At 52.1% G+C, this 26421-nt stretch overlaps 5 protein-coding genes across 18 annotated transcripts; 2 read left to right on the plus strand and 3 right to left on the minus strand.

The window, feature by feature from the left end:
* The first annotated feature begins 57 nt into the window (after positions 1-57).
* On the plus strand, positions 58-3978 carry PSME2 (proteasome activator subunit 2). Its single transcript, XM_043471085.1, has 11 exons — positions 58-826; positions 1136-1168; positions 1608-1670; positions 1908-1994; positions 2099-2129; positions 2216-2313; positions 2862-2930; positions 3087-3154; positions 3322-3376; positions 3675-3761; positions 3851-3978. Exons 1-11 carry the CDS (start codon positions 779-781, stop codon positions 3929-3931), a joined length of 720 nt encoding a protein of 239 aa, XP_043327020.1. The 5' UTR covers positions 58-778; the 3' UTR covers positions 3932-3978.
* A 2848-nt stretch (positions 3979-6826) lies between these two features.
* On the plus strand, positions 6827-9242 carry EMC9 (ER membrane protein complex subunit 9). The gene is made up of 5 exons (XM_043471087.1): positions 6827-7288; positions 7431-7507; positions 8614-8683; positions 8774-8868; positions 9006-9242. Exons 1-5 carry the CDS (start codon positions 7091-7093, stop codon positions 9184-9186), a joined length of 621 nt encoding a protein of 206 aa, XP_043327022.1. The 5' UTR covers positions 6827-7090; the 3' UTR covers positions 9187-9242.
* On the minus strand, positions 9241-12040 carry PSME1 (proteasome activator subunit 1). The gene is made up of 11 exons (XM_043471086.1): positions 11763-12040; positions 11184-11216; positions 10982-11044; positions 10759-10869; positions 10625-10670; positions 10410-10507; positions 10091-10159; positions 9938-10005; positions 9794-9848; positions 9632-9718; positions 9241-9458 (listed from the first exon to the last, which is right to left on the minus strand). Exons 1-11 carry the CDS (start codon positions 11799-11801, stop codon positions 9378-9380), a joined length of 750 nt encoding a protein of 249 aa, XP_043327021.1. The 5' UTR covers positions 11802-12040; the 3' UTR covers positions 9241-9377.
* A 1855-nt stretch (positions 12041-13895) lies between these two features.
* Positions 13896-16253, minus strand: FITM1 (fat storage inducing transmembrane protein 1). Its single transcript, XM_043471103.1, has 2 exons — positions 14903-16253; positions 13896-14533 (listed from the first exon to the last, which is right to left on the minus strand). The coding sequence occupies exons 1-2, from the start codon at positions 15166-15168 to the stop codon at positions 13921-13923; spliced, it is 879 nt and encodes a 292-aa protein (XP_043327038.1). The 5' UTR covers positions 15169-16253; the 3' UTR covers positions 13896-13920.
* Positions 14903-25671, minus strand: DCAF11 (DDB1 and CUL4 associated factor 11). 14 transcript variants are annotated; one of them, XM_043471096.1, is made up of 16 exons: positions 25365-25671; positions 24539-24773; positions 23527-23654; positions 23168-23295; positions 22832-22896; positions 22415-22515; positions 22021-22167; positions 21760-21814; positions 21334-21402; positions 20934-20991; positions 20650-20835; positions 20135-20288; positions 19567-19719; positions 18638-18744; positions 18389-18547; positions 14903-14984 (listed from the first exon to the last, which is right to left on the minus strand). In XM_043471096.1, the coding sequence occupies exons 2-15, from the start codon at positions 24691-24693 to the stop codon at positions 18413-18415; spliced, it is 1641 nt and encodes a 546-aa protein (XP_043327031.1). In that variant the 5' UTR covers positions 24694-24773; positions 25365-25671; the 3' UTR covers positions 14903-14984; positions 18389-18412. The 14 variants fall into 14 exon arrangements, with proteins under 14 accessions (XP_043327031.1, XP_043327035.1, XP_043327023.1 ...); XM_043471100.1 differs by lacking the exon at positions 14903-14984 and having other exon boundaries at positions 17704-18547; positions 24562-24773; XM_043471088.1 differs by lacking the exon at positions 14903-14984 and having other exon boundaries at positions 17704-18547.
* Positions 25672-26421: the final 750 nt, after the last annotated feature.

Here is a 26421-nt window from a genome sequence, read left to right on the forward strand (position 1 = left end):
GCGTGACCATGAAGGCCCAGCCAATTATAATGGTAAATAGTCCCTGGCTCCTCCCCCAGAGCGTCTAGGCAGTAAACCTTGTTCTAGCTCGCTTCCCCTCTTTGGTCCAGGCTGGTTCCACCCTTCCCCGGGTAGCCCCCGGTGCGGGGTTACTTTATTCCCCCTCAAAGTCCTCCTCTCTATCCGCACCCCACTGGGGAAATCCCACTCAGCTGGGGACTCAACTCTGGCCAGCCTGAGCCCGTCAAGCCCCTTCTGTCAGTCTTGAAGATAGAGTGCCCTTCAGGAGGAAGCCCCCTCTCCTTCTTCCATATCCTCTATCCCTTCTCCCTCCTACTACTTCTCCGACTCACTCTGATCCCTCTCTGACCCTTCCCCGCAGTCGAGCCTTCCTGGGGGAGCCACACCACTGAGCACCCCCTTTCCCACTCTCCCACCCTTATCCCTACTCCAACCCTGGTTATCCTTGGGCGGTCCTTTCCCTTCCCTCTAAGCCTCTCCCCTTCGAGAGACAGCCCCTGTTCAGTCTCCGCCTGTTCCACTTGTCCTAGCCCCTCCCCCGGGCAGCCCCCGGGCTTGTGACCAGTCAGCACCGCCTCTCCTACTCGCACATGCTGAGAATGGCAGAGGGGCTCCCTACGGTTTGCTGTCTTCCAGGGGGAGGGGGAAAAGAAGGAAAGGGGCGGGGCTGAGGGGGGCGGGCCTGGACGTCGGGAGCGAAAGCGAAAGCCCAGGCGGCGAACTGGGGGACCGGAGATCTAGCAGCAACTGGAGCAGCATGGCCAAGCCTTGTGGGGTGCGCCTGAGCGGGGAAGCCCGCAAACAGGTAACGGGGGACCGGGAGGCCAGGAAGGGGCTGGGGAGCCCCTCTGAATGGAGGCCAAACTGGGTGCTCCGGGGAACGAGGCCGTGCCAGAGAAATCTCCCAACCTCTCTAAGTGCTTTCACTTCTGCCCCGGGAGATTACACATACCTGCTCTCTGGACTATCTCTGCACTGAGCATAGGCTTCCAGGGAAATCTGGCTTGTGGTGCGGAAGAATTGAGCCAAGTTGGAGGGCATCCCATTGAGGGTGGGATCTTACTCTGGACAACTGAGACCCTTAACCGACATCCGGGTACTGCTCTCTGTGCAGGTGGACGTCTTCAGGCAAAATCTTTTCCAGGAGGTAAGTACGTCTTCAGGATTCAAGATTTAACCCAGAGTCTAAGGCCAGTACTTGAGGGTTGCAACTTCTCAGACTGATCCCCAAACCCACCCTCGCCCCGTGCCCTACTTTATCAAACCTCCACCCAAGATAAGCTCTTAATTATTGATCTCTACTTTTACTTTGACCTCTCTTAAAACCTTCCTCAGTTCCCTCACTTCCTCTCCCCTTTTTTGGTGTGGAGGGAAAAGCCATGGCCCCAAAGTACGAATGAATACCACAATTCTAACCTCGGTTCTGCTGCATCCCAGCTTGGGCAAGTCCCTTCACTTTTCAGGGCTTCAGTTCCCTCATTTGTAAGTGTTAGAATCAGTGATTTCTAGAGGCCCTTCCAGTCCCACTTCTCAGACGTCTCACTGAATGCTTTCTGTGATTCTGACCCTTGCAATATAACCCACAGGCCGAGGAATTCCTCTACAGATTCTTGCCTCAGAAAATCATATACCTTAATCAGCTCTTGCAAGTAAGTAGTGTGAACTCCTCCTGCCCCATCCCATTGCCTCTCTCCTCTTCATCCACTCTCTCTAGCTAACAACTGCATTCTGAATGCAGAGTACAGTTGCACGTGGTAGACATTAGAATAACATGAAGCCTGAGCCTAGGTTCCGAGGCAGAGGGTGGGTGTGATGTGTGAAGGGAAGGATTGACCCAGGCCGAGGGGAAAGAGGCTGGGCAGCCCCTGACAGTGAGCTCTGTGCAGGAGGACTCCTTCAATGTGACTGACCTGAATTCTCTCCGGGCCCCACTGGACATCCCTATTCCAGACCCCCCACCCAAGGATGATGAGGTGAGGTGCTCAGGGTGTAGGGCTCTGGCTATAAATGCAGTGTAAATGATGGCCCTCCAACCTCCATGCCTTTTCTAAAACTACGTCCCCTCTTTTTCCCTTAGATGGAAACAGATAAGCAGGAGAAGAAAGAAGGTAAGAGAGGAAGAGGTGGCTAGGGAAAGGGAAATGGCACATTGACTGTTGGATGAGAAAGGATCTAAATCCCCTCTTTCTCACAGTCCCTAAGTGCGGCTTTCTCCCTGGGAATGAGAAGATTCTGGCCTTGCTTGCCCTGGTTAAGCCAGAAGTCTGGACTCTCAAAGAAAAATGCATTCTGGTAAGCCTGGGAACTGGGGGACATAGAAAAGACAAGCAAGGCCAGGCCCTAAGAGATTCAAGTCCTTCATTCAGGAACCTATTCCCAAAATAGGAAGCTTCCTTCTGTGTTTGTGTTTAGATACCTTTTGTTTATCACAATGGGGATCACATCCCCAAATCAGATGGTGCTGTGTCCACCTCCATAACCTCTGAGTCTACTGCTGTACCAGATATGCAGCACAGGCGCTCTGATATAGTGAGCCGGTTTAAGAACGTAGGCCCTAGAGGGAGACTGCCTTGGTTCGAATCCTGACTCTATCACTTACCTAACTGGTTACTTTAAGTAAGTCACTTAGACATCCTGTGACTCAGTTTTTTCATCTGTTGAGTGGGTACAATAAGAATATTTACCTTGAAAGCTTGTTGTGAAGATTAAATGAGATATATAATACATAGCACAGTGCCTGGCATATAATACGTACTCAGTTAAATGTAGGTTTATTAGGAAGTAGCAGTAACAAGAACAGAGTTTGTTGAATGATTCCTACATGATATCTTTTAATGTAGGTGATCACATGGATCCAGCACCTGATCCCCAAAATTGAGGATGGAAATGACTTTGGGGTGGCAATCCAGGTAAGAAAGGGTATGTCAGGATGCTGAGAGCAGGGAGAGACTTGGAGAGTAAGGGACGGGAGCTGGACATGACCTGGAAGAAGGTGGGAGATAGTGAGCAAAGGAGGGAGGAGATAAAGTGGTTTTCTTTGCCTCCCATCTCTTTTATCACCACAGGAAAAGGTGTTGGAGAGGGTAAATGCAGTCAAGACCAAAGTGGAAGCCTTCCAGACAACTATTTCCAAGTGAGAACAGTTGGAGGACTAGTATGGGAGTCTGCAGGGGCGTTTATTTGGGACTCCCAAAGCTGAGCATGCCATTCGGATGAAGTGGGGCTTTGGGAAGGGTCTGAGGGAGTAGCTCTCTCTCTCTGAATAGTCATTCCTGTGGTTATTCCTCTTGCTTCTGGCAGGTACTTCTCAGAACGTGGGGATGCTGTGGCCAAGGCCTCTAAGGAGACCCATGTAGTAAGTACATAGTCTACCAGCCTTTTGGCTGAGGCTGGCTGGGGTGGGGGCGGGGGAGGAAGTGGGGATAGAGGTCCTCTTTGTCTTGTTTATGACCTTTCCAATGTGGAGTATATTAAGCCCAGGAAAACTGATTTGGGCTTCACAAACCTTGACTCCTTTCTCTGATTCTGTGGGAATCCCATTTCTTGGCTGAGAAGGGGCTCATTCCTCAAGTTACCTATTCCCTATATGAGGAAACCAGACTAGTGTCCCACCTTCCTATGGGGCTTACTCAGCTTTGCTTCCCACATCCCAGATGGATTACCGGGCCCTGGTGCACGAACGAGACGAGGCAGTCTATGGGGCGCTCAGGGCCATGGTGCTGGACCTGAGGGCCTTCTATGTGAGTCTGGAGTAAGCCCTTAAGGGAGGTGGATGAGGGAGGCAGGGGAAAGGCCAAGAAACTGACTGTACCCTCTGGCCTTCTTCCAGGCTGAGCTTTACCATATTATCAGCAGCAACCTGGAGAAAATTGTCAACCCAAAGGGTGAAGAGAAGCCATCTATGTACTGAGCCCAGGGTTAGGAGGGAAATAAATGACCTATACTTTGTGTAGATAACCTCTGGTGTGTGTCATTCATTAAAAAAAAACATGTACTGTCACCTAGGCTTCTCTTGTGGCTCAGATGGTAAAGAATCTGCCTGCATTGTGGGAGACCCAGGTTTGATCCCTGGGTCAGGAAGATCCCCTGGAGAAGGAAATGGCAATCCACTCCAGTATTCTTACAGTAGCCTCAAGACTTCTCCATCCATACATCATCGACGATAAAACATCTAGGTTAATGGTGAAAAGATTCTCCACAGTGAGAGACACACAGAGAGGGTCACAGAGTTACATGGAGAAGAGAAGAGGGAGGAAGGAGATAGAGGTGACCAGGAGAAGAGGGGGGATCAAAAGGGGAGAGAGCAATCTAGCCAGTAATCAATTCCCTATTTGCTCTCCACAGTCTGGAACACTCAGAGAGGTTCACGGAGTTACACGGAGAAGAGAAGAGGGAGGAAGGAGATAGAGGTGACCAGCAGAGGAGGGAGAGTCAAAAGGAGAGAGACCAATATAGCCAGTAATCAGTTCCCTAAGTGTTCTCCACAGCCTGGAACACCCAAAGAGATTCACAAAGTTAAGTAGAGAAGGGGGAGGGAGGAGATAGAGGCGACCAGGGGGAGAAAAAGCAGAGTCAAAAGGGGAGAGAGCAATCAAGCCAATAATCACACTCCTAGGTAAAAATGGGTACTGAAGATTGGATTCTTAAAGGTACAAAATTGATAACAAATACCAAAAAGCAAAGATTAAAAATCTAGAGTAGAAGTTAGACTCTCAGAAATACAATATTAAAAAAAAAAATCACAACAATTATAAAAAATATATATGAAATTTGCTTTAAAAATATGGTCTTTTTTTGCAAGGTAATAGTAGTTTTTAAAAATGAAAATTAAAGGAGTAATAACTTAAATATTTTTTAAATTAAAAAATGATAATAGTAAAATATATCTAGGAATTTCTGTGGAGCTGTTGAGGGCAGTGTGGGGTCAGTTCAGTTTCAGATAGTTCCTTGATCCAGTTTATACTTCTTCTCAAGGTCTATAGGCCCCTTCCAATGTAGTCAATGCTAACTACCGGGTTTTAATCTGTTGCACTTGTCACTTCCAAAGCGATTCCCTCTTATTTTGGCTTTCTCTGTTTGCAAGTCTCTTCAGTGTCTGATTTCTGCCCTGATGCAAGTGGGCTGCTGCTGGTGCTGCTGCTGCTAAGTTGCTTCAGTCGTGTCTGACTCTGTGTGACCCCATAGATGGCAGCCCACCAGGCTCCCCCGTCCCTGGGATTCTCCAGGAAAGAACACAAGTGGGTTGCCATTTCCTTCTCCAATGCATGAAAGTGAAAAGTGAAGTCGTTCAGTCGTGTCTGACTCTTAGTGACCCCATGGACTGCAGCCTACCAGGCTCCTCTGTCCATGGGATTTTCCAGGCAAGAGTACTGGAGTGGGGTACCATTGCCTTCTCTGATGCAAGGGGGTGAAGGTGGTCATTTATTTAGGCTCACTTGTTCAATTGTGCTGCGGGGAGGGAGGAACACTGCAAATAAATATCACTGGAGTGTGTGGGGTGTGCTCGCAGTGTCTGGACCACACTGGGTTTGCCCCCTCTCACAGCGTGTGTGCTTTCCCCGTCTACACTGCTCAGGCTCCAGGTTGCTCTGCAGGGGAACTGTCTAAAGTGGGCCCTGGGTTGCATGCACTTCCCAAGTCTAAGCCGCTCAGGTTCAGGTTCTCGGGTACTCCACAAAGGCACAGACGCAGTTGGGCCTGCATTTTGTGCCCTTCCCAGGTCCGACCAGCTCAGGCGACCAGGTGCTTGAGGAGCACAACACTCCAATATTCTTGCCTAGAGAGTTCCATGGACAGAGGAGTCTGGTGGGCTACAGTCCATGGGGTCACAGAGAGTCAGACACGACTGAGAATTAACACTTTTACTTTCAAGTGTCACCTGTGTCCAGACACTAAATGTGAATGTGGTGATAGGAAAGGGAGGGGTGCCAGGAAGACAAAGATGAATTAGAGATCCATCCTATTCTTAGGAAGTCATCCTAAAGAACAGGGTGGGTGCTGTTACATGCCATGACAGCCATGAAAATAACCTGTATTTGGGACTTTCGTAAGATCATTTCCATCTGGAGGTCTCTTGAGTGCTTCCTGGGAGAGATGGCATTTGGGCAGAGCCCTTATAGGAATAATCAGGCTTTGGAAGGCTCTGTGGCTGAGGTCAGGGAATGAAGGAACAACCCATGTCATCAGCTCAGGGCAAGCCCGGAGGGAGAATGAGATTTTACTGGAAAAATTATGGGTAGATGTTTGGGCTTCTCAAGGGTTGGGAGGGTAAAAAAACACTCCCAAGGCATTAAGGCAAAGGAAATTATACCACAGGACATTATGGGAATGATAGGTCAATAAAATTCTTTTTGACCTTTACCCTCCTCCATTCTGCAATTACTTCCCTGAGGAAACCAAAGGCCAGATAACCTGAAGTGCGAAAGTAACACGGCTTAGTAACTGGCAGAACCACTCTAGAACACAGACCCACTAATTTCATAGTAGGAACCACGCTGTCCGCTATGTACCCACGTTCGAGAGTCCACGGCTCCGGCAGACTCTCGACTTGGGCGCGGGCTCCACCCAGAGGGCTCAACAGGGCCTGTACGGACGGGAAGCAGAGGTAACAGACGCAGCCATCTTGCAATCAAGAACCGAAGTGGGATAGCCTAGCCAATCAGCCCGCGGGCACCTCTCTCTGGTTTTTCAGTCAAAGGCGGGGCAGGGTTGGATACTGCCGGTGACTGGGCAAAACGAGACCCTCCAAGCCTATCAAAGAGTACCATGTGGGCGTGACTCCAGAAGCCGCTCGGACTCGGAGCCTGGCTTCTGCGTGTGGGAGGCTGCGCCGCTTGGGGGCGGGAGAGGCGGAGCTCGGTGCCGCAACATGCCGTTTCGGCCGCCTTCATTCCGGGCCAGGTGGGGGCCGGGCTCCGGGCCGAGGTCGGCCTGAGCTGACTGGCTGCCTTCGAGTCGAGTCAGCGTCACCGTCGAACCTAAGTGAGGGGGCAACGGGGAAGGGCCCAGGAGGGCTCTGGGGCTCTGGAGGGGGCTTCGCGGACGCGAGCTGGGGCTCCGCTCGCTCGCCATGGGGGAGGTGGAGATCTCGGCCCGGGCCTACGTGAAGATGAGCCTGCACGCCGCCCGGTATCCGCACGCCGCTGTCAACGGGCTGCTGCTGGCGCCGGCGCCGCGATCGGGAGAATGCCTGTGCCTCACCGACTGTGTGCCCCTGTTCCACAGCCACCTGGCCCTGTCTGTCATGCTGGAGGTCGCACTCAACCAGGTGCCGCCGCCGGACGCCCACCGACCACCGCGAAATCCCCTAACACCCCTAGCCCAAGCCCATCCCTGGTCTCTTGGCAGTAATGCGCACCCACAGGGCGGGAGGCACGATTTAGTTACTGATGGCCCCTTTCCCATGGCAGGTGGATGTGTGGGGCGTGCAGGCCGGGCTGGTAGTGGCAGGGTACTACCATGCCAATGCAGCTTTGGACGACCAGAGGTGAGTGGGGTAGCCAGAGGCAGAAGGCTAAGGGTTATGGGGTGGGGGGGTGTCAAGAGAACCTCTCTTGATCATTCCTTCCATCTTCCCTTCATCCAAGGCTTAGGCACTGTAAAGCAGGCACTAGGCTGCGTACGCAGTGAGGAAATAGAAAGAAACGTATTTTTCTGAAGGAGCTAGGTGGGGGTGGGTAGGACAATATCAGGCTGACACCTGCTGTAACTGAGATCCCCCCCCCCCCACCCCGGCCCCAACAAGTGCTGAAAACACAAAGGAAGCTCAACTGGAAACTTTCTTTAAAGGAAGTTTTTTTATGTATACAGTTCACCATTTAACGACACAGGCTTGAACTACCTGGGGCCACAAACAGGCAAAAATTTTTCACTGAATAAGTACTGCAGTACTACAGGACCCAAGGTTGGTTGAATTCTAATGTGGAATCCAGAACAGGGAAGGCCCACTGTAAAGTTATCTGCAGATTTTCAGCTGCTGGAGGCTCTGTGCCCCTAACCCCATCTTTGTTCAAGGGTCAACTATATATAGAAAAAGCTATCTAATTATAATCAAGTATTCGGATCACACTCTACTGTTTTGTAATTTGATTTTCCCTCCTTAATAAATATCTGACATCTTTCCATCTCTACACTAATAGCTACCTTACCCTAACAGGTATATAGTACAAATATGGGTGTACCATAATTTATTTAATGCTTTACATTAAACATTGAGGTTGTTTCTATTTTTTTTTTTTTTTTTTGTTATTACAGACACTGTCCTATTAATACAGTAAATAATTTATAAGTAGAATTTCTGGGTCAGCGTATGTATAGTATACAATATAAGTTTGGAAGGTTATGCCAAATTACTCTCCAAAAAGACCATCTTAGATTTCCACTCTCACCAGCAGTGTCTGAGCACCTGTTTCCCACAGCACTCAAGTATAAGGCAGTCATGCATGAAGCATCAAGAAGGCCTGGCGCCCCCAGGCCAGATACAGGGAAAGGCCATCACCAAATCCACATCTTTGAGACCTGGGAGGCCCAGCTCAGATGGATGCAGTCCGCCCACAGTATGCTCCTCACACCTCTCATCTTCCCTCTACACAGCCCTGGGCCCCTGGCCTTGAAAATCGCTGGGCGGATTGCTGAATTCTTCCCTGATGCAGTACTTATTATGGTGAGGCTTGGGTTTCAGAGTGGGGAGTTGGAAAGAAAGTAGGAAGGGGGAACCCTTGAAACTCTCACCAGCCCTTCCTTGTCCACACAGTTGGATAATCAGAAACTGGTACCCCAGCCTCACGTGCCCCCTGTTATCGTCCTGGAGAACCATGGTCTCCGCTGGGTCCCCAAGGACAAGAACTTGTGAGTGCCCCACTTTTCTTCCAACTCTTCTTGGAAGCCCACAACTCCTGAGCCTCCTCTGTTGTTGGGTCCTTCTCTAGACCCTAACCTGGCCCCACTCCCGCTGAGTTTGACTGCCATGGGGGTTATTATTTCAGGGTGATGTGGAGGGACTGGGAAGAGTCACGACAGATGGTGGGAGCATTACTAGAGGGCCGGGCCCACCAGCACCTTGTGGACTTTGACTGCCACCTTGACGACATCCGAGAGGATTGGACCAACCAGCAGCTCAATGCCCAAATCACCCAGTGGGTTGGTCCCACAAATGGAAATACCTGAGCCAGGGCCAGAGGGGAGGCTCAGGATCCAATAAAGAGACTTGGGCTGTTGGGCAATGGTATGACTATATTTATTGTGCCTGGGAGGCAAGGTGAGGGAGAAACCAACAGGCAGAAGGTGGGGAAAGTCTGGAGTCCCCTGTAAAAGTCAGAAGGTCTCTGCTGGAGCCATCACAGAATGAGAGGAGGGTCTCAATAGATCATTCCCTTTGTTTCTCCCCTGGGCTTCTTGAGCTTCTCGAAGTTCTTCAGGATGATGTCATATAACACAGCCTATGGGGCCAGGGAGGAGTGGGAGTCAGCCACCAGCCCCCAGTGGCTCTGTACCCCATTTCTAGCCTTGTGGAGAGGTCGAACTTTGTAACCCTTCACCCCCAGCCCGCAGGGTCAGGGAGTGGGTGGCTTGGGAAAGCTGCCTCAGCCCACCCCCACCCTCGCCTCCTCACGTAAGCATTGCGGATCTCCATGACCATCAGCCGGATATCCCGGTACTCTGCCTCATCCAGCTCGTGCACCAGTTGCCGATAATCACCCTACGGGAGACTCAGATCAGGCCTGACTTCAAGGGTGTCCCTCCTCTCTCACACCCAGACTGAGGCCTCACCTACCACGTGGGGCTGCTTGGCTGCTTTGGTTACAGCATCACCGCGCTCAGAGAAATACCTGTGGGAAGTAGAAGAGTATGGAGCAGGAGGAGGAGGGAGCAGAGGCCTCAGTCTCTGCCAGAGGCAGAGCAGTGGGCAATGACTCACTTGGAAATTTGAGTGTGGAAGCCTTCCAGCTTGGTGTGAAGGGCAGTCATCAGCTCAAACACCTTCTCCTGGGGAAAGAAAGCAGAAGGGGAAGTAGAAAGCAGCAAGGACTGGAGAGAGAAGGATGGCAGAGGAGTGGGGCAGTGCTCTCACCTGGACAGCCACTCCAAAATTATTCCCATCCTCAATCCGAGGTATTTGCAGCTGCAACCAGGTGGTGACCTGGGAGGAGCGAATGACAATGAAGCCCCATCAGTCCCAAACCCAATTCCCAGTTTCCTGTCCTTTGTTTCCTTGCCCACAGTGAATGGGAGTGTGTCAGGTCTGTCCTGAATGCCATGGCCTGGAATTCTGGCTTTACTTGCTGTGCCTTCTCCTGCTAAGACCTGACAGGTGCCATGCCCAACTGGTAGGGACGAAGGAGGACAAAGGGTTTGACCTGAAGTGTGTGGATGGAAGTGGGAGGGCTCACCAGGTTGAGCTTCTCAATGACATCCTTGATCTCAGGCTTTACGCGCTGCAGGAGGACCACAATCTTCTCATTGCAGCTCACTGGGCCACATGGAGGACCTAGGAGGTGGGCACTGGGTCAACCACATGACTGGGACTGTGCCAGGCAAGGAAAAGGCATCCTTAGGAAGGAGCTCCTGGGAAGTGAGACACAAGTCCCTTCCACCATAGCGATACCTTTGTCTTCATCTTCCCCTTTCTTCTTTTCATCCTTGTCTTCCTTCTGCAGGGAAAGGGAGGCTCTTGGGAGTCAGGCCTGAGGCTGATTTTTCCCCAGGTTGGGTCCCTCCTCCCAGGTCTTCCCAGCTTGCCTCCTGCTGTTTCCTCCGCTCCTCCTTCTCTTTCTCCTTGACTGGATCAGGCACTGGGATGTCCAACGGGGCCTTCAGATTGCTCAGGTTGGCTTCATTGAGAGCTGGCTCCTGGTGCAGGGTGGGAGAAGGGCTGGAGGCAGGGGCAAGCTCTCTCGCCTCCTCACTCTCACAGCCCCTGAAGCTCTTCCTTTGGCCTCTACTCCCTGCCCAGCCCCAGTACCTTTAAAAATGCATCCAACTCAGAAATCTTCTTGGGAAAATAGCTCCCGAGCAGGTTCTCTGTCTGTGTGTAGAGTAATGGTAAGGGAGGATGGGGTTCAGAATCAAATTTCCTTCCTAGGCAGTGAAGGAAGGGCGCCTAGCAAAGTAGGGCTGAGCAGCCGGCTTGGGGAGGGGTGGGGTGATGACCATGCAGGTCTTACCTTAGTACATAGGTCTTCACGGAACACATCCACCTGTGGGACACAGGCAACCCTTCAGACATCTGGCTTCATGACCAGTTTATTGGAGAACCCTTAGGGTTGCATGGGGTCTTTCTTGGGGAGGGGGGCGGGATTTGGGGAATAACATTCCTGGAGGTGAAGGGCGAAGGGTTCAAGTGGGAACAGATCCCTCGGTGGGCAGTGGGAGGAGGGATGTAAGAGAGCTGCTGCGACTGGGGCAGGGTCGGAGTGCCCTGTGGAATGGGCGCGGGGCCTCCCATGGTGGCAGGGTAGGGCCCGATCCCCATCTGTGTGTGGGCCTGGGCTCCGGGCCAGCAGATTTCCCTTCCACGCCAGGGCTCCGCTTCACCTCACCCCGCTGAACCTCGGCCGCCTCGCCTCTCCTCCCGCAGGCAGACCTGGCGGGGCTCCCCGGGCTCAGGTGCTCTGGGCAGGGGGCCCACGAGTGTTCGGATGACTGACCCCTACTCGAGGGGCTGGGGGGCGGGTCACGGACTCCTTCAGCCTCTCGGAGACACGCCTCCCTGATGGGCCCTTCCTCGACCCTGCAGCGCTCACCTTGGCTTGGGCTTCGGGCAGGACCCTGAGCGTGGCCATAGCCGGGGTAGGGGCCTAGCGCCGCACGCGGAGCGAGGAGTGGGCACGGGGAAGGGAAAGTGAAAGCAGCGCTCGCTCCCCGCACGGCCTTCCTGGGTAGTGGGAGTGGAGGTACTAGAGGAGGCGGGGACAGACCAGAGAGAGGCGAGGAGCTGAGAGCTGTGAGGCAGCCCAGCCGAGGCTCCCCCTAGAGTCGGAGAGGCGCCGTTTCTCCTCCCCGCATCCCCATCGCTGCTGGCCTTTCGATTCCCCGCCCACGACTCCGCCCACCTGCCCCACCCTCCCCGCCCTGCCCTTGACGCCCCGCCTCCCCGACCCCCAGGCCGGGGCCCGCCTCTGGACTCCCCACCCCTCCCGCCCATGCCCCAGACCTCGGGCTCTCTTCCCAGCGCCGCCTGGGACAGTGATTATTAGCTTTACCTGCCTCTCTTCTTTTCTGGGTGGTGAAGCAAGACTTGGCCTCCCTTCCTTTGCCCTGCCAGCGTGGACCCCTGGCTCCACGGGCCTCGTCTGGCCTACGCAGTGACGTTCAGACTCTGGCATCATCCCATCACAGGACCCGGTCAGCTCTCTTAAGACCCTTATGGACTCCATTCCTCTGTAACCCACTCAGCACGCAGCAGCAGGATTCCACCTTGCTCTTGCTGAAAACTTTCTCAGCTTCCTGTTGACCTTAGAATGCAAAGGACTTTCCTGGTCCAAAAGGCCTGTCTGGCACCCTGTTCCCCTTCAACTTTGCCTTCCACTGTTTTCTCCCTCTTTTCAGTTATAAATACCTGGACTTTTCAGTTGTTTGTCAAACCTGTCAGCGTTGTTCATTCCTGCCTCAAGGCCTTTGCTGTTGCTAACCCCTTTGCCTGACACAACCTACCCTGCCTCAGGATGTCATTCTGTTCTCAGCTTAGATACCACTTCTTCAGAAAGAGCTCTGCCTATAACATAACTCCCTCCAGGTCTATTAGAAAGCAGCCTGTTTTAGTACCTTCACAGCACTATCTCTATGAAGTTAGTTTCTTTTTTGAGGATAGTGTGGTTTACAGCAGGGGTTGGCAAACTTTTTCTGTTAGACCATATAGTAAATATTTTAGGCTTTGTAGTACCTGTAGCATCTACTCAACTCTGCCATTGTAGCAGGAAACCAGCTATACACTTAAATGAATTAGTGTGGCTAGTTACCCTAAAATTTTATTTATGGACAGTGGCGTTTCAATTTCATGTAATTTTCACCTGTCATGAAATATTCTTTTTTTTCAACCATTAAAAAATGTAAAATCATTTCTTAGCTCTCAGGCCATATAAGCACTGGCCACGGGAGGACTGTTGCTTGCTGATCTCTGTTTTAGAGCACAAACAATGGATCCATACTGCCTGGGTTAATAATTCTAGCTCCAATATTTACTAGTTGTGAAAAACTTACTTAACTCTGTACCTCCATTTTCACAAATGTAGTGGGAACACTCCTACCTTATGGTGTTGTTGTGAGGGCTAAATATGTGAATTTATATAAAGAATTTATAGATACTTAGAATGGTGCCTGACACAGAGTAAGCACAATAGTATTATTATTTGTGAGTTTATCATCAGGCAGTAACCCATGGGCCCCCAAACAGCAAAAACTTTGTCTTTCTTGTTCACGTGGCAAAGAACTATGCTTGGCTCAATGAACATCTTTTAAGAAAATGAGCACATATAGACCTCTTTGGAAAGACAGGGTAGAAAGGGTGGCTGAGTAGGGTGCCCAGATAGAAAGGCCCCTGAGGATGGTGAGGGGGGGATTCAGTGCTGGAGGCAGGAAAAACAAATCAACCAAGCTGGAGATGGAGCATCTGCTTAGTGGGAATGCTGCCCATCCCTCAGGACACTGTTACCAGCCCAGGCAGTGCCAGTCTTTGACATCAGAGCCCTAGATAGCTTGACGTCTGCAGAGACCAGGAGACTGAAAGGACAATGGGAGGGATAGGGGTCAAGCATAAGGACATTCAAGGTCAGTGACAGCAAGGAATGACTGGGGAACCCTGGCGACTATTATACTCTCTTCTTATTCTACCCACCCTCTACAGGTCCTGCCAACCCAGTGATGAACAGAGCCGGAGCTAGGTCTGATGTGACTTTATTCCTTTCAGTTATGCTTGTGGCTGGAGTGGGGACGAGGGAAGAGCCCATGGCCGGGGCTGCCTGGAGACCAGGGCTGATGATACCAGCTGCCATAGGTGAGGTACCAGGCAAAGGTACCCACGGCGGCCCCCACCACCTTGTGAGTATACTGGTGGAAATAGATGACGGTGCAGAGCAGCAAGAAGTTCCAGAGGCCCAGCAGCAACACGTTGAGCAGGAAGACAAGGCGCAGAGGTGCGCCGGCAGGCAGCCCATGGGCCAGATACTTGGCGAACACTGCTGCTTCCTCGGCCATGAGCAGGCAGCAGAAGGTGAGCAGGAAGGTGTGGGAGGAGACCGTGTAGCCCCGCCACTGGTGGCCGGCCGCCAGGCAGCTGCGGCGATCCGGCAGCTCGTGGAGCAGCAGGCCCTGGGGCAGAGGCTCGAAGCAGGAGCCGGTCAGGTCCTCGATGAGCAGGAAGGCCCGGCCGGCCCCCCGCCACACGGCTGCACCCACCACCAGCCGGCTCAGGTGCCGGGCAGTCACTGCCACGCGCCGTGTAGCCAGGAAGACCACCAGCAGCACAAAGCCCCCCAGGAAGGTGCAGGTCCAGCCCCAGGCCGAATTCACAAACTTTCTGTGGGCAGAAAAGAGGAAAGGCTATTGAGACCCCTCAGCCCCATCGCTCCCCCTGTGTTCCCACCCTGGCTCTGTCTCCAGCCGCACCTATCATCCCCTGTTGTTTTCTGTGCCCTCTACCCCCTTTGCCTACAGCCACTTGGACTTTGCCATCTCCTTGGCGGTCCATTCAGTCTTCCAGGGTCCATGTTTCCTCTTCGGTCCTGCTCCTGTACCCCCACGGCTCTGTTCCCCTCCCCCCTCTGACTTTCTCCTCAACCTCCTAGTCTATTTTTAGTGTCCCACACTGGCAGGAGGACAGAAACCTGGAGGGAGCCGGGATCCCTGAGCCCAGGCAGCCAGCGCCCCCAGCCTTGAGTGAACTCACATGTTGAAGAAGTTGCCGTGGCTGGCGAAGATGGTCCGAGGGTTGACGTGGAACTGCAGAAGGGGCCCGAAGATGACCACTGCTGCCAACCAGGCATGGTAGAGGCGCTGTAAGCAGGGGCTGCCCAGGAGGCGGGCAGCCTGTTCGCTTCCAAAGTACAGCAAGACAGAGGCCACCCAGAGCAGCACCCTGACCAGGCCGCCCAGCAGGGCCCGGATCCGGGCCCCGGCCCCCCGCCCTGCCCCCACCACCGGCCCCCGCTCCATGTTCCCTCCCCTCCCCGCTAACCGCTTGCTCTGCTGAGCAGCTGAGGAGGGGCTGATGGGGCCCCCCCTGGACAAGGACAGGCAGTGACAGGTGTGGCAGACACAGGGCAGAGCCCTGTTGGCAGCTGGCAGGCGGGGGAGAGGGGCGGGGGGCAGCGAGGGGCCGGGGCTGAGGGTTGCCACATCAGCAGGGTTCTCACTTTGGGTGTGTTTCCTGACAACGGCCTTATTCCTTCCCTCTTAGTCCTGTGTCCCTTGACTTTAGGTCCTATGTCTCTAGCTCGAACTATGTTCATGTTTCAGGGTCACTCCTGTAGTTCAGGGCTGCTTTTGTCCACAGCTTGCTTGGGTCTGTTTGTCCCTATTTGGTCAGCCAAAGTCACTCCCACCCCACAGAGGTTGGACTCTCAAGAGCCCCAAAGATCAAGTTCACTCCCACCTGATAGGGGGTGGAGGAGACCCTAGGAGGAAAATCCCCAGTCTGGAGTCCATCAAATCCTTGGGGTTGTGCCCCTCAATTACCTTAGGGCTTGGCCACACATAGAAAGTGGCCTCCGAGCCTGACCACTGAGGCTGGAGCCATAGGGTGGTGAGCAACTTACCCAAGGGAAGTCCCTTTTATTCATTCAGCAACTCTTGTGAAATCCTTATTTGTCTTCTCATTTCTCAAAATGAGATTTGAGAAATGGGATTTCAGGGGCTACCTTTGTGGAGGCTCATGAAGTAGTGAAAGGAATGAGCAAGAAAGGGTACCTGGGTTCTGGCCCAGCTCTGTGACTTTGAGAAAATAAACTAACCCTCCTTGGTCCTCGTACCATCATCTGCAAACTGCCCAAGATGGATCCTTCCAGATTCCACTGCCCATCCCTTGACATAACATGTGCTTAGGGACTCTATACTTGGAAGACCTCCAGAAGCACTCACACATTTTTGAGCTGACACAGAATTTTTCATTGTTATTTTAAATAGTTGCAAAGGACAAACTATCTAGTGTATTATATATACTTACTTTTAAAAAACAAAGCTATCTATATAACTCTTTCCCTGGTGGCTCAGATGGTTAAGAATCTGCCTACAACAAAGGAGACCAGGGTTTGATCCCTGGGTCGGGAAGATCCCCTAGAGAAGGAAATGGCTACCCACTCAGTGTTCTTGCCTGGAGAACCCCATGGACAGAGAAGCCTGGTGGGGTACAGTCCATGGAGTCGCAGAGAGTTGGACACGGCCAGGCGACTAACACTTTGACAACACTAGTTATATACCTCACCATTTTTCCTTTTAAAAATGTGACAAGACCTTAACAGTTGGAAATTATATTTCCATTCTACTCTCCCTACAGAATTTATCCTAATATGTTTTTATGCCTGAAAATCTTTCATTGATCATACATAAGTCTCTGCCAAAAAAAAAAGAGTAAATGATTTGAAACAATTTTTACACATTTCCTGTGATCATAAGTTGAATTTTTTTCTTCTGTATTGAACTTCCATATAAATTAGTACAAATTTCAAAATTGTTAGTAGCACAAAATATATTATTTGTACAACAAACCTTTCACAGAGTTTGATAATAATACAATAAAATTGTATTGGAAATGCATCTCTTAATGAGAACAGATGGCCCTTGGGGCCTTGATTAAATGACGATTTGAGGACACTAATCATTTTAGTTGGCATCTCCTTCTAGCATCCTGGAGGTAAAACAGTTCTGGGTGAGATGGGTGGCATCTCTGGGTATTAGGGGGTAGAGATAGGTATCATTTGTTAACTAAGCTTTGCAACAGGGAGTCCGTCCTGGGCGAAGAGGCAGAGGGGGGATGAAAGGAGCCAGTAGGGAAGGAGATCTGTGTGATGGTTTCATGCAGGCGGGTCAACTGGAGAAAAGAGATCACCTGGAGGCCAAGCATCTGGAAAATTTATTCTTTTAAAAGTGTTTTGCTGTTGAACAGGTACATGTCTTAACCCCTTGCTGTGCCTCTAAGACCCCTTGAAGGTGTGAATTCCGGTTCCAGAACTGCCTTAGAGATAATGGGGAAGGTCAGGCCAAGCTGCTCCCCTATAGTTCACACCATGGGTCTGCCCTGAGGCATGGTGGCTGACCTCTGCATGCCTCCATTTCCTCACCTGGAATAAAGGGTGCTGTGAGAATGGGTGAGGTCCTGAGTGTGAAGTGCCCAGATGGGGCCTGCCATCAGTGCCCACCAGGTAATTTCCAGCTCTGGGCTACTTCTTTCCATAGACTGGACCAGCTCCAGGGCAGAGCTGATGTGGGTGTTCCGGGTTCTCATCTAAAATGTGTTTACTTCCTATTATTTCAGTTTCCATTTGCTGAGAAGTTTCTGAGGTCTGTGAGGGACTCCCTGTTGCAAAGCTCAGTTAACAAATGATTTTGGTATTCCCCTTCATCTTTGGGCATCAAAGCAGTGATTTCTCTAACAGAAGAGCACATCTGAAAGCTTTGTTGAAACCACTTTCTTAAAGTGAGAGGATAAAAGATCTGCAACAGGATAAAGAGAGAGACAGACGGATGCTGAGCCAGGTTCCCACAGAGTTTATTGAGGGAGCCAAAGCCAGTGAGAGGACAAAGGAGTCCTACTTCAACATCCCTCCTTGAAGCTGCTGGCCTCTGGCATGATGGAACATTCTGGGAGGGGGAGGACCTGCCCTGTGTGGGGCCACACAGAGCCTCTCACACCATAGCGTACCCCCCCCAAAGACCCAGATGCATGAGAGAGAAGACATAATTCCCACGGTGGGAGGGTGCTTATCCATCCCCCTCTCCCTGAGGGGCTAGAGCTCTAGCCATTAGGACCTCTGGAACAAAGGCCAGCACTCCTGGCCCTCTGACTGACCCGTTTAATCCTCAAAGTGAAGGCCTGGGCAATGGGCCTTGCTGATGGCACAGTTCAGACCTGGTCCCAGGCATCTACTCTAGGAGCTAACACTTAACATCCAAACATGATTAAAAACACTCAGGACAGTTCTCCTGCTGATCAGATAATGGCAGTCCTGCCAGACCCCGGCCAGAGACAGAGGTCCAAGATGATTGGGTGTGAGCATGTGAGAGGACCACACTACCCCAAGGGGAGGATCTCCCAGGGGTCAGCTAGGGGCCCAAAGCCTGGGCTTCTGTTTCTCCCCAGCCAGTGCCAGTGAGTCCCTAAAGATCCCCCATAGGGGAGAAAGGGAGGAGAAGGTGGAGAGCTGGTAAAGAGGCTCACCATGACTGGGCCTGGAGGTCAGATCTACTGGGGTGAGGAAAAGGCTGTAGAGGGGCGGGACACTGGGGCAGGGGTGCTGGGATGCTCCTCCGACTCTGGCATGTCATCCTGGAAGTACTCAGCCTGGCGATACTGCCACAGACGCAGATTCCCGTCCCACTGCAGGGTAGAAGGTGGCAAGCAGTCAGGGGATGCTGCCCTCACCCAGTCCCAGACACACACTGGCCTCCCTTATTCCAGCATCCTCACCGAACTGCTGACGATCTTCTCCTCAAAGGGGTGCCAGCTGACGTCACGCACACAGGCCTTGTGGCTGGTCAGCTTCTTCACGATGTGGCCACTGAGGAGGTCGTACACTGTCCAGGGAAGGCCAGAGTGGAGAAGGGCAGCCAGAAGACCTTCCAGCCATCCCTCATCTCTCCCTGCCTCTCAGGCAACTTCCCACCTTTCCAGAGGAGCAAAGCCCACATGTGGGAATGCTGTTAGTTTCTTTTCCCTACCTCAGGTTGAGAATATGATCTGGCAGAGCTTGGGTATCTCTGGCCCTTAGCTAAATGTTACAGGGTCTACAGTTAAGAAAATGAAATGTGGCTTTAAAGCAGCAATTTTCTTGAAAGCTCACAAGATATGGGAGATACCACAAAGTTGAACATGGGGCTGTCTCCATAGACTTGTGAACCTGCTGCTCCTCTTCTGGACTCAGGTGCACCTTTCTCTCTCCCTGGATGGGCCTTCATCTCAGCACCTCCCTAGGTCTATCTTAGGCTCTGTCTTAGGCTCCTTCCATCTGTGTCTGTGTTTCTTTTCATGCATTCCTCCTGCTTCAGTGGCTGAACATCTTTTACGACTTGCTGCTTTTTGTGTCATTCTTTCTGTCTCTGTTCCCTCCTACCTTTCATCTGTAATCTCTTCCCTGACTGATTAAAAAACAGAACTGTGTATATTTTTGGTGATCAAGTATATTTACTGACTAGAATTCTGTGTTCCTTTCTTAATTTAAAATGCTAATGAATAGAATGTTTTCTCTTTCTCTGTTTAAGCTGCCCCGCTTCAGGCTAAACGAAATTTCATTATAGTTCTCACTGGATTTTTTAAGATGCTCACTGGTGGTTACAGGTAGAATGCCAGGGGAACATTCCTGCCCTTCCCGAGACCCCCTGATCTGACACAGTCCTTACCGACCACTTTGCCAGTGGAGCAGCCACTGTAGATGAACTGCTGGCCGGTGCTGTGGGTGGGGGAGAATCGGCAACGGATGAGGGTGTGGAGCACCCCGTGGCCCCGGTAGGTCATCAAGGAGCTGTCCCCTGGGAGCTTCAGCTTCCGCCAGGCTGGGGAGGGATGCAGGGCAAACCCTGGGTTAGGGAGTCTGGATTCTCCTGTATCACCAGTCCTCAGCAAACACTGGTGCTCACAGACAGTCATCTTTCCAATCCCCAACTGCTGTCTCTTTCCCCACCAAACAGTCAGCTGATATATGCCAGTATGGCTCTGCTGATTGTCAAGATGCTATAGTACTTTGGTATCCATTGGCTTGGAGTGAGTGATCCCCAGTTCCCACACTGGTAACCCCTGACTTTCCCATGGTTCAGCAAACAAAAAGTTAATGCCTGGCCAGGGGGAGTCAGGAGAGGGGTCCCAGCTCCATCCACCATGCCCATGCTAGGCCTTACCACAGGTTAAATATTTTAACTACCACTCCTGACTCTTCACTCTCCAGATCTCAGGTACTACTTCTGCTCTCACCTTTTTTGGGCACCTGCTGCCAGCGGTAGTCCCAGTTTTGCTGCGTGGCAGCCTGGCGAGAGGCTTCCATGCCTTCCCGGCTAGAAAAACGTCGGATATCCCAGAGCTTGATGGTCTGGTCTTTGGAGTTGGAGATGAGATATCGGGCATCACCCTGTGAATCCCAGGATGGATAAGGAGGATCAGCACTCCCCTCTCTAGGTTGAGGGGTATGAACACAGGCTGCTCTTCGGTTGCCTCTTTCTTCACTCAGGTAGGCCTCGCCATTGGTTTCCTACGACGGGCCACACACCCTGGCTAGTTTTCCCCTTTTTTGCCCAGCACACTGGCTGGCTCCTGTTCTAGCTTGGATCAGATTGTCTTCTACTTTTCTTGTACAGAAAGCCCTGCTCCTTGTGGGATGGTGCTGATCTTGCAAACCGTGGCTAAAGGAGGAGCTTGATGAGTTGCCACATCTGTTTGCTTTGACACCACAACTCAGTCGCCTGACTGTGCGGTCCTGCCTCTGCACCCACCTTACTGTCAATGAAAGTGATGCCGTCCTGGTGTCCGGCGAGCGCGCCCACAGGCTTGGGGTCATCCTCCCTCATGGTGCGTCGATCCCACACTTTGCAGATGGCATCGTCACCCCCGGAGAACAGGATCTGGGAGCTGACGTCAGCAAAGGCCACTGCATTCACATCATCCTCATGGGACTCAATCTAGGGGAGAAAGGGGCCAGGATGTTTACAATGTCTTTCTAGGTCTTCCAACAAGCCAAGGACCAGGAGGCAGAGGCTGGAAATCTCAGGAGCAATACCTGAAGTGTCCGCCGGTTCTGTTCTCGATCAAAGACATACAGGCAGCCATCATTGGCCCTGAAGGGAAGGGGATAAAGAGGGCTCTGGAGCCAGGACCGAGAGGACCCATGCTACGTGTGCTCTGGAGATACTGTGTCTCCAAGTCCCGCTAAGGGGCAAGCCTTTGTGTCTTCTTATACAGGAGGTGGGAGAAGAGTTAGCTGTGACCTCCCATCTTGTGCTGGGGAAATGGTGCTTGAGAAGTGAAGGCACTCATAAATCTTGGCCCTGGAGAAGCCCTGGTTGTTCTCCACGGCTGCCTGGGTACGGGTATCTGCTGTAGTCTCTGTAATGGTAGAGCCCGTTTCTGGGAGAATTTCTGTCTCATTAAGTTCTGGAGGCATTCCCACAAACACTCACCCTCCTAGCACTTCTCGTCCATCTGAGGAGACAGCGATGGAGAAGACAGCGAAGCGACGTTCATCTGGCCTGAAAAGAGACAAGGAGGAGCTGCATTAACTGAACTTCCCTTTAGCCCTGGTTAGTCCACATAGAATGTGACAAGGGCGGTGAGGCACACTGCTGAGGGGAAAAGAAATCCCGCCAGCACACATGCCAGAATGTGGGGCACCTCAGTGAGGAACCGAGAAGAATTCTGCAGCCATCTATTATATCCTGGTCCTCTGGCTGACAGGCTGGGTGGTTCCCTCCCAGGAGTCCACACAGAGAAACTTGCAACCAGTGTACTTTCCCCTCTAGGCAGGAATTCCAGTTCAAGAGGTGTGCTCCTAGAGAGCCTTTCTTGAGTAGTTTCTGATGAGTTTGACCAGGAAGGGAAGCCAGTACCTTAGATCCAGGGCAGTGTGTGTGTCTCCCTCCCCGTAGATGTTGCAGATATGAACTAAGAGAAGCAAGAGAAACAAGAGTCTTTCAGGGCTGAGGTAAGGAGGGTAGAGTCAGGGAAGAGATAGAACAAATGGGAAGGAAGTGGGACCCGGGGAGTAATTTGTCCAGGAAAAGGCATGGAGTCATGGCACGGAGGAGATGGGTATCTGGAGACCTCAGGTCCCCAGCTGGAGAGACCATGGAGGTCTGGGGCACACTCACTGTAATCAGACCAGCTGGAGTAAAGGAAATGGTTCCCATCGGGGGTGAAGGCCACATCCAAGACACTCCAGCCGACATCCCGGGCTTTGATGCTCTTGAATTTACGAAAGCGACCATACCGGCAGTCATATAGTCGGATTGTCTGGTCTGTGCGAGTGGCGATCAGGCAGAATTAGAAAACAGCCAAAAACAGCCTCCTGGAATCCTCCCTAGATCAGACCTCTCTCACTCACCACTGATCTGTGGAATTTTCCCTTGATCATGGGACAAAACATGTCTTCTAGCTAAGCATCCTTAAGCCAGGGTCTGAGCTCCCTGGATCTGGGGCTTTCTAGCATCAGTCAGAGGGAACAACTCTTGTTCTAAGACAGTTGGTAGGACTAGGGTATGGTACCTTGACAGGCAGACATGAAGATTTGACCATCTTTGCTGTAGATGCCACAGAAAGCCTTCTGAGAGTAGGTATCAGTGAAGCCCAGATCGTTGGGCAAGAAGCTGGGGAAGCAGAAAGAAAGTGAGGGTAAGAGAAACTCAGGATGGCTCCTGTACCACTTAGCAGCATCCTAACAGAGCTGGATGTGAGTACAAGAGCATTCTTCCCAGCTTTGGGTATAAGCCTTTGTCTTTGATTCATCCTATCATCCTCTCAATTACTATATTTTTCCACTTTGCTCACTCTCAAAGCCTCAACCCCACATAACCTAACTTTTTAATATCCCTGAGAATCCTTTAGCACTCATCCCTTCAAAGTTTAAGAAAGTTTATAGACTTCTCTGGCCCTTGGAATCTCTCCACCAAGCCCCATACTCACTGAGACATCACTCGAGACCGTTCTCCAAGGGAGAAGCTTCCCTGGTGGCAGAGGCCCCGTTCTCTCTAAAGGAAGGGATTGGGGAATATTGCTAGCAGAAACCACCTCAGCCACCTCAGCCACACCAAGCCCCCTCCTCCAAAAACATGGCTCTTGCTACAGGAACAAACCCAGCACATAGTAATATGTCCCACCAAATGCCCACTCAGGCTGGTTGAGAGCTCTCTAGCTCCAGCACTTGAGGCTTCCTTGGAAAGCTTACTTCCCTCTTCTCTGGGGTTGTGGCTCCTGGCTGCACTGACAGGCCTGCTGCCAGACTGGATGAGGGGGGCCTACCTGATGCAGCATTTGAGGGAAGCTGAGCTCCCGCGCTGCCCGCCTAAGCCCCAGCCGCCCTGTGGCCAATTCCACTTGTGTCTTGATCTCACTGCATTCCAGCTCCCGGGTGTCAGGGGTTGCATCCACTGTGAGCACCAAAGAGAAGTCTCATCCTAGGTCTTTTCCAGCCCCAGCGGACAGTTAGCAAGGCTGTGCTCAGCCTTCTCTATGTGGCTAAATATACTGGGGCTGCAAAGACTCCCTCATTCCCCGAATTATCTCATCTTTTCCTTTCAATTTTTGCCAAAATTATTTTTTTTACAGTTTTATAGTGGAAATCCTTTGATGTTAGGGTCCCTGTCTGCCTTTCCTCTTACCCGGTGGGTTGTATCGGTCTCCAAGACGACCATCCCAGGCACTGTCATGCTCTTCCTCTGAGTCCGAGAGGGCCTGGATGAGCTGCAAATTTGCTGCACCTCCTCCCTGCACCAACCTCACTTGGCCTCTGTGGAGAGACCCCCCATGATAAAGGGGAGGATCCCTTCCCCAGACCAACCAAATTCAGAGTCAATGGTTATGTAGTTCATAGACTACCTTGTCCTCAAACCCTTGTACTGTCCCCATGTTGAGGTTTGAGGCTGACCCTCTGTTATTTGGTCTCCTATAAGACACACCAGGAAGCTAATTTTCACTCTTATAAGAGGAGTAGAAAATCCCAGCATTGTACGGATGTTGACTGATCTACTGAGTTGGCTTCCCAGAGAGTTAAAAATTCTGAGAGCATTTCCTTCTGAGTCTCTGCCCAAGGAGTCTAGCATAGGACATGGTTTTCTGAAGGGATTCCCAAGCCAGTATTCTCCCTCAAGGAGCCACAGCTAAGAATCAAAGGTAGTTGTACCCCCTTTTCCAGTCAATTCCTGGTGGTCACTCCCCTCAAAGCATTCTTTCTTCAGGAACAGGATTAGAGTTAGGTTAATTTAAACTTGTTTTTCAAGTGAATCCACATGGCCTCATATCATGTGTCAATGACTTCACTTAAATTCAACACCCACTTCCCCAACTCTTTTCTTCACCCCTCATAGCACTTCCTTCCCACCAGGGCACCCTTCCCTCTTTTATATTTTTATTTTTTTACTTACTTGGAAAATAGGTTACGTGTGTAATCATAGCTAGACTCCCTTGAATAGTCTCCCCAACACAAGAGCGAACCATCCTGTTTACCCCACCTAGGGGAGTGCTGCCAGTGTCCAGCAGGGAAGGCTGTTCTGCTCAAACAGAACAGCTGTCCTGGGCTGATCCCATTCCCTATTCTCTGTAACTTCCCTGACTGGAGCTGGTATCAAGGGACTCTGGTGGTGCCTGGCGGGGACACACCAAGGGGTAAGTTACCTGCGTAGGAGATAGGCCAGTACCTGGGCCAGATCCACATCTTCATCCTCCTCTTCCTCCTCCTCACTCCTACGCAGGCCAGCCCCTCTTCGGGGCAAGCCCTCGGAGGGGTCTCCGGACCCAGTTCCTGCGCTGCTACTGTTCCGTGATCCCATCTTCTGGTCACAGCATCCTTAAGTCCTGTGTGGGGACTCCTCCTGTCACCTCCTTGGGTTTGGTGAAAGCAAAGCCTGCTCTAGAAACACCAGAGTTTCCTGAGATCGATAGTAGCTATCTCTAGGAGGGCGACCCTTCCTAAGTATTGAGATCCCTTTTCCTCAGCCTGTAACAACTCCAAAAGCTTCGGGAACACAAACCTTTCCCGATCCTGTGAAGCAAAATAAGCAGAGTGAAACCTAGGGCGTGACCCTAGCTCACTAGCGAAAATCCTTTGAACAGGAATTTCTCAGTTTTCCACCTCAAACTCACCTATCAAAGTCCCTGGGATGGGGGTGGATTCCCAGGTAACCTCTCTGGAGAACCAATCAAAACCCCTCGCGGAAGGAAAGGCGCCTCATTAGCTTACCCCATCTAGCCAATCAGAAGCCTTAGAACTCAGAGACCCCCTCGACGCCCCCCTTACCGGCCAATTAGAGCACTCCCTTGCGAAAGCCGGTGGCAGCAACAACCAATGAGGTTAAAAGTCGGCCTAACACCCCCCCCCTTCCTTGCCTCACGCCCACGTGGTGTTCCGGGGGTGTGTACGCTAAGCGGGGGCAGGCAGGGAGGCAGCCGAGAAGCACCTCCCACATAGCTTGCGGTTACCGCCACGCGCGAGACCACCCACCAGCGAGAAGCAGTCGCAGGACCAGCAGCGGCGCGAGGCCTTGTTTACACGGACTGCCGCCGCAGCGTCGGCTAACCGCTTCTCCGTCACGCGCCGCCTTCGTCACGCATCTCCCCGCTCCGCGACCGGCGGATCACGGACGTCACACGACACCCCTGACAGCCCAGCCCTCTTGGCCAGCTTACTGGACAGCTGAACGCGGTGATTGACAGACGGGCGGGAGAAAGTGCGCGAGGGGTTTGAGGGGAGGAGAAAGCGCACAACCCAGTAGGGGCGACCGCTCCTTGTGGGAGGAGTATGTAGGGAACCGGCCGCTTCCTGAATATGAGATGACGGAACTAGACTAGATGGGCGAGGGGCGGGGCTTACAAAAGACGTTGTTGTGCTTCCGTGAGGTGTCTTAGCAAGGGATACAATTTGCTGTCGGTCCCTTGGGTTAATTTGGCTTCGCACTTTTCAGACGACCTCTAAGGACCTACTCTTTCCTCCCCTTTTGCCAGTTCGGCTCTAGCCTTTCTCTTTTCGCCGACTGCAGCTGCTGCCGTCCCTGCCCTAAGGGGTGCCCGGCGCCTTTGGGACGTGTTCACGTGATGGCCCTCACACCCTCCCTTCCGGGCTTAACTTCCGGAAGCCTTGTTCTTGTAGGGTTTGCTGTTTCTAGACCTCCTGTTAGCAGTTTTGGCAACTTTTCAGGTCACCCCCTGGGGGGTCTTTGCTGACGTTCCCTAACACAGTCGCAGGTCTCCTTTGGCCTTTACTTTTTGTCAGTTCCCCTCTGCCGCCCCCTGGGCCCTCAGGGATTTGCTGGCTTTCCTTAGACCTTCTGTCCTTCGGGTGCCTTTCCGTCCCAGGCCGGTCCTGGCGCGCGGCGCCTCCTACCCCCTCCTCCGGGTTTATGAGTAACTCGGCTAAGTCCAAGGCCGCGACTTGTGTACTTTGGGATCCTTGCCCTTGCTGGGGTGGGATGTGTGTGTCTGGGGGCGGGGGGGAGTGTTGATTGTCCGTGCCGGGCGCCTAGATCCGAGGTCCGAGGTGCACCTCAGCGACCCCAGACAGC

This window comes from Cervus canadensis, chromosome 6, assembly GCF_019320065.1.
Source record: "Cervus canadensis isolate Bull #8, Minnesota chromosome 6, ASM1932006v1, whole genome shotgun sequence".
In the NCBI taxonomy this organism is placed as follows: domain Eukaryota; kingdom Metazoa; phylum Chordata; class Mammalia; order Artiodactyla; family Cervidae; genus Cervus; species Cervus canadensis.